Below are 7,500 nucleotides of genomic sequence, written 5' to 3' on the forward strand. Positions count from 1 at the left end.
TTTATACTTAAACAATTTCATCGTGTGTTAGCTTGCGGCGACTTTTACGCATACTCTACGGTCAAAGGGGAGCAACCCGTACTGACTCCGTTAAAGGGGAGCAAATCGAACTGATCGTTGACGGTCTCGCTGATCGTGTCTGCGTGTTTCGGGACATTGACTTTTCCGCTCGCAATTTGTACATAGACGTTGTCGTTAACAAAAAGGAAATTTCGCATATCGGGCGCTTTTTTTCTAACCCTTAGGTCAATAAATGCGCAATACATGCGTGACTTTTTTGATAATATATATTCAACTAAAGACTGTAATGTAAACATGGCGTCCACAGTGCAAACACCGGACCGAAAACCAAACTGTACATCAGTTTGTATCTTATTTTCTTCAGCCCAATTTCCGACACGCTTTGTAAGTACGCTGGTAAACAGTTTACCCAAATTGCTAAGTTAAGTTATCCATTGTAATTGTTAGGGTTGTTTTTTCCCCTTACTTATGTAGTGGCACGATATAACCATATGACCAGGCTTTCGGAAAATGACCTGAATCGAAAATCTTGTTAAAGCAATCCGTGATATGACCTATCAATATATCCGACGTCTCGATAATAAATTCATTTAATATATTATCAACGGGGAATGGTGATTTGTTACGTTTTAAGCGTTGAATTGCACGCGAAACCTAGTCCGTCGTAAAAGGAACGTTTAAAGATATGAAAGTTGGGTTATCTAAATTGAAATCATTGACACCGTTAACATGTTTGACATCGTCTAAACTTGGAGCCTTAATATCATTAAATAAGTTTGAAAAATATTCACGGAATTCGTTTGGTGATATGATGCTAGATCCATTATTTCCTTTAGATCAAAAGTGTTTCCAGAACTGTTTCGGTTTATGTTTTAGAAGATCACATAACTCGCGTTACTTATTCATTTTATCGCGCCTTTTCTCTTTCCGAACAAGAACCGTATAGCTCAGTTCAATTTCGCTCAATGCTATTCTATTTGATCGCGTTTAATTTTTATTAAAGGTATTTAAGGCAACCAAATAATTATGTTTTGCGTTACCGCATTCGGAATCAAACCAGTCCTTGTTATTGTTGATTAGACGCGAAACACGTGCCTTTCGTGTTTGGCTGAAATATGGTTGTGCCGCGTTTTCAATTAGCGATGCAAAACTATCTACCAAAGTATAAATACAACTGCCGTCTAAGATGTCACTGTTATTCAATATTCCGTAAAACTCAGGTAATTTGGAGATAATAACCCGTCTAAAATTCAGCTTGTGTTCTTCAGACCAATTAGAGCATTTGTAATCCGCTACCAGTGTAACGTTCGAAATATCTATGTGTAATGAGTTTACATAAAGTTCAAAATATAAGGGCGCATGGTCGCTGAACGTGTTAAATTGCGAGAAATCCTTGTCGCTCAACAATAAGTAGTCTATTGTACTACTTATTTGTTTACTGAAATATGTAAACGAGCCGGTATCACCGATTCGACCGTTAGCGATGCGTAACGAGGCCCCTTTGAAAAAAACAAGCATTCGATTTCCCCGTGCATTACATGTCTCGTCTACAGAGGCCCGTCCACTGGAAACATCTGGTATATAAGACTCAAAATCGATGGCATGATTGATAACATCGAAAGGAATATAATCATAACGATCACCAGTTCTAGCATTCCAATCACCTGCGATAAGTACTTTACCATACTGTTCGTAATAAAACACATCGTTATATAAAACATCAAATATGTCGCTATCAACTATATTAGCAAAAGGCGAGTCATCAGACCATAAATAGAGCCCACATAAATAAATATCGGAATTAAGAGAGAAAAATGTTTTGTCAATTTTAAGCCAAATGATAGTATCAAAATTATTTTTCACAATTGAAAAACCATCGGACAACATTTCGTTTATATAAACAACAATGCCCCCACTATTTCGTTTAGCTCTGTTGTGCCTAAATTTGCGATATAAATTATAGCATAAGTAACCATCAATATCTATTTCGGAAAGATTATTAGTCCAAGATTCAGAAATAATAGCAATATCACTATTTTGTATCAAATCAACATTTTTTTCAGTAAGTTTATCGTAAGTAAGCTTATTACAGTTCCAAACTAAGATCCTGAGCCCACTCCCCGACAACCGTTACTTTTGCTGCACTGGTGCGCCGTCGACATACAGAGTGTCGTATGCGAGCCATGATCTCTTACCGGCGTCACGCGCAGCTCGTAACTGCGGGAACAGTTTGTGTCTGCGCTCGACGATCTCAGGTGGGAATTGTTCTCTAATGGAATAGTTCGTGTCCTTCAAAAGGCGGCCCTGTTTGCGAATGGTCTCTCTATCCTTGAAGTTGGCGAACTTGCAGACAATCATTCTACTCCGGTTTCGATTCTGGTCTGATACCTTTGCTCCGATCCTGTGCGACCTTTCGATGACCATTGAGTTAACCAGGTCTTTGGATAGCTGTAACCTTTCAACAATAAATGATCTAATATTCGCTTCGATATCCTGTGGGCGTTCATTTTCAGGCTCGTCAATGCCCCCAAATAGAAGATTACTGCGCATGCTCTGTGATTTCAAATATGTAAGTTGGTCACGTAGGTCGGAGTTTTGCCTTGACAAAAAATGCTTAAGTTCAGAGTTCTGTGCGACATCATTGTATTCTAGATTGTCAATTTTTAACTCGCAAGTGCTTACACGATCTGCGAAACGTTTATTAAAATCATCTATTTTGCACCACAATTTAGTTAGTTCCTTTTCAAAATTTTCAACTTTGTTTGCCACCGTATTCAATCCCTCTTACTTTGATTCAATCATAGTAAGCCTATCAAAAATAGCCTTTAGTTAGATACCTGTATCGTCTTTAGGCGAGGCAATGGATGACGTATCGCGGGATTCGTTGCTTGCCATACCGATAGGCTTTGCAGGAACGCCAGGCGCTATCGACACTGCTTGATCATCAAACACTGCAGAGTTTTCATATAGCACAGAGTTCACTTCACCGAGAATACCACTGACGGAAATCACACTGTCATCACTAAGCGATACTCCTGACGGGCCTCCTTTCGCCCATTTGCAATCACTATGGTTTACTAATTCTTAGTCAGTACACTGTTCTACAACCTTTTTTGCGTTTTATTTTCTTTTTTTCAGAGTTTGGCATTATGAATCACAATATCGTTCAGTTCGATACTTTATTTCATAAAAAAACAGTTTAAATTATGTTTTAAATTCCAAGAATAATGTCCGATCGAACAAACACGTCCGCCAGCAATCACATGACCTTGACCTTATTGTATAAAACATCTCCTTCATGTTTTTCAACGTGTGTATCTATAACCTACAATTTCAGCCGCACACAACATGACAAGATTGTATAATTTGCATAGTATTCGTCTTCGCCGGAATGAAGTGTAAATTTGACATTAAGAAGACAAACAATGAAAAAAATGAAGTTTGAAGATATCTAACATGCCCGGGTGTTGTGTTTTGTTGAATACAGCAAATGAAATGATAAGGATTGAACCCTAACCCTAACCCTTCGCTATCGTCAATTTCTTATTACCGTTGGTAACAACATAGGAGAATTATGCTATCAAAAGCGTTTTCCCTTTTTGTAACAATAACACACTTGAATTTACATAATATTGTACTTGCCTGTTCAGCATGTGACTTTATGTAATAATTGTATGTCAAGTATGTAATTAGTTGTGAATGTTAAGCATCACTTGATCTTCCTAATTTTAATTGTTTGATGTTAAGACCAAACGCTTTCTATTTGTTGTGTTCTTGGGGTTTTGATGACTTGTATGTTTATCCAATTATATTAAAAATGTTTCGTATGTTCACCGTTGTCCCAGCTGGGAATTAAGGTTTAATTGGTACTTTCGATAAAATAAAAAAACACGACAGAGCTTTTGTTATGACATTGGTAAATAATACAAAAAATTATTAAGGTATAAGTTTCCACTCAAAATACCCCTAATTTAATTTCGAAAAGGATGTTTAAAGGAGGAATATACGATTTTGTCAAATATTTATGATTTTTTATAAAATGTGTAAAAACAACTTATTATACGTATATTTCAATATAAATTAAAATAAAAGTTAAGAAGAACATGTGTCGAAAAATGCGAAATAAGCCAGATATTTAATTCTGAAATCGAAACTGTCTGTACAGTCGAATTCGCCAGCATGTATATGATGCATGTACTATGTGAATCTTAATTTAGATTTACGGATTATTTTAATTTCCTGCAACGATATCTATTTATACGACACATGAAAACTAAACTCCGACCATAACAAAATGACGAATACTTTGGTTATTGTAGGAAAATAAGAACGAAATATCTTCGTCCCAATCGGTTCGGGGCGCTTATTTGTCTTTGCTGCATTTTATGAAATTCGTCTTCAATGTATAATTTTTCTTACCATTTTTTTTTGTTATTTTAACATATTTTTATCAATTTATTACAATTAAGCACATATAAAAATCGTATAACCCCCATTTAAAGAACTATTAGTAAAATGTGTAGGTATTTTTAGCCAAAATAAATATACTGAAATATGTTTTCATTCTTATATAATAAATACAAGATTTAATGTTTTATTGTACAATGATATGTTTTGCAACTGTCAAGTGTTACATTTGGAGTCTTAACACAGGTGTTAATCGCTAAATTTTGCCAATGCGGAAATCCAAGGAAATTATTGTAGACTTTAACCCAGCAAAAAGCATATAGCTTTACAATGCCGTGTACACATGATGACCACATCAATATTAGGTAAATGTAAATCGTTGCGTTATACGTATCGTTAAATATATTTAAACTGTCCACTTTCCAACGATAACTAAATTAAGAATATACTAACATACTAGAGGAAGCACACATATCTGTGATAGTTGTTTCGAAGATTTTTATTTTACATTACTGACATAATTTATTATTTTGTATCAATAACAAACCAAACACAGCGTTGTTTATACACGATTGCCAAACGCACTAGTCTAATTGTGTTGTATCAAATAATTGAACCAAATCAACTAAGAGTATTATCCTTTATTTTGAAAGGACGCCCTTTGATCAACGATACATAGTTTGGAGATAATAATGGAATACATAACCATCGAATTAAGTATGGTGGTATTTGTATATAACTGATGGCTCAATTATGGGTATTCACCCAACTGATATTTAGTAATCTTAGTTCGATCAGTGTAGGAAACCCACGTGTACGATAGTATGCATTAGAGCCAATAGGGGTTTCGTATGGTACCCTCGGATAATGAACAATTGCAATAAGTAAGATAGAGGAAGTACAACTTGACACTATAAACAAATAACTATGTACCTCATTCATAAAAACACTTGTGGAGTTCATATTCTCATGGTGTCAATAAGGTCGTATTGGCATAGGATTATCAATAGCAACTTTAAAGGGACGTGTTCATAGATTGTCGTATGTTGGAAAAAATGTCATTAACTAAATAAAATAACAACTCTATATTGTTTGACAAGTCTTAGCTTACTATAATACAACGCAAACAAGTTGATTAAAAAAGGCCTTCCCCTGTATTAAACCTCGGGACATCTGAGAAAGAAAGCTATTGCGCTCTAAAAAAAATTCCAAATGTCCGAGTAAAAGCGATATAAACGCTTTCTTTTACCGATTTCGAATGATGTTTATCCATATTGAACGATTATTTTTAACATTTTCAGGGGGGTTGTTTTTGTTTTTTTTTCAAGATAATGTTTACCATATTTTTAATTCAAAGCCAATTATTTTGGAATCAGTAACTATACCGAACTGCAAACAAGTCCATTTAAAGGGAATACAGTTACAACTGGTTTGTATTTTATTTCATTGACTTCGGTTTGGGTTGGGAGAGGCTGGGTGTTTATTAATTATAGCATTAGTAAATAACAGTTTCATATCTGATGTAAACGCAGAGCGATCTGACTAAAACTTGTTTAATATGAACTGGATAACGTTTGCGGTAAGAAAATTTAAGAACCATACTGAAACATTTTGTTATTGTGATTTTTAATCATTGTGACAGCGCTGGTTAAAACTAAATCAGTGTTTATGTGCATTTCTGAATTTCTTATCAAAACTCCCAACAGCCTGGTCGATATTGTTTGCATTTCTATTGTGGTATTCTTGTTTTTCTTTCGTTCTGGTAGGCTTTTTAAATTTAAGTTAAGAATACATGTACCTTCAAAACTAAGGCGCATTATTTAAACGTATGTTGTATGTTGCGAATATGTTTTCCAATTTCAAAAGTTAAACAGTATTTAAAAATTAGATTAATATTTCCAGTGTTATTTGTATTCCATGTGTTTTAATTGCGAAATTTGAATATCCATAAAAAGTATTTGCTGTATACAGGGTACATTTGAAAATGGATATTTTGTAATTTGGTTGATAAAACGATCGTTTCAAATTTACAAAAAGTATCTTTGACTTTGCTAACTTGATGCCAACATCGTTCATGCGTGTTAGAGAAACAAAATACGCCATTTATTATAAAGTTTAAATACCTAAATATCACACTATATTTCGGTCAATGTGTGTCAGTAAACAGGCATGTTTTGACAAAACGATACTTAGGATATCCTTAAGATACCAATCGCCTAAAGATAAATATCGATCAAATTTCCTGTTCAAAGAAAAATAGCGATATGACGTTGTTTAACCGAAACTAATGTTTTAATGTTTATTTTTGTTACATTTATTTCTTGCTCAATGAAGGCGTTCATATACTGTGTCATAGGGTACTGTGTGCAGTAATACATAGTTTAAATTCCCTTTTCACAATTGTTGACACTCATGGGTAAAATATAGTGTTTGATACATAGTATATCATTATCACGTGTTGCTTTTTGTGATTAGACTTTTAAATTAAATAACACGGAAAGAATTGCACAAAATGCTCGAAGTCTGCTTAATGGGTAATAATACTTTTATTCAATTTAATGCCATTGAGCATGTGCATGTGAAACAATTAAATATAACCGTTCGATTAACGGGCCTGTATTCATCGACAAAGGTTTATTTCTATTTCGATAACAGTCCTTTGTTTTAGTAATTTGAGTACATGTTATATATTTTTTCACATTATGCAATTTAACATATGTTATATAACCTTAGCTCTAACTCGAAACCCAAAGGACAGTATCAGAAGAAAACCTTTTGCACAATTCGGCTTTTATCTACGTTTATATCGTTCGATATATACGTAGATATAATAGGCATACCTGTTGGCAGCAAATTATATTTAATAAATTAGATGTTTTGGTATATATAATAAAGGTAAGGTAAAACACTATATAATGTACATATTTATTAGTATTTGGTTCTAGCTTAAATGAATTTAGAAATAAGGGTTTCGTAAATTATTTTCAAACGAAATATTTATGACATATTTTAAAACATCAGATGCATTGCTTTATTCGACTTTTGACAAATCCTTTGAACCAACATGCTTCT

The 7,500-nt window shown here is 34.0% G+C and overlaps 1 protein-coding gene across 1 annotated transcript in view; it reads left to right on the forward strand.

Annotated features, from left to right (window-relative positions):
- The first annotated feature begins 5,883 nt into the window (after nucleotides 1-5,883).
- The window catches only part of LOC127853716 (neuropeptide S receptor-like), a 12,856-nt gene continuing 11,239 nt past the window's right edge, over nucleotides 5,884-7,500 (forward strand). The window contains exon 1 of the mRNA XM_052388450.1: nucleotides 5,884-6,007. Coding sequence (XP_052244410.1) covers nucleotides 5,987-6,007 — 21 coding nt within the window. The 5' untranslated portion in view covers nucleotides 5,884-5,986. The remainder of the gene's footprint in view (nucleotides 6,008-7,500) is intronic.

Source organism: Dreissena polymorpha, chromosome 12 (assembly GCF_020536995.1).
Source record: "Dreissena polymorpha isolate Duluth1 chromosome 12, UMN_Dpol_1.0, whole genome shotgun sequence".
Classification (NCBI taxonomy): Eukaryota; Metazoa; Mollusca; class Bivalvia; order Myida; family Dreissenidae; genus Dreissena; species Dreissena polymorpha.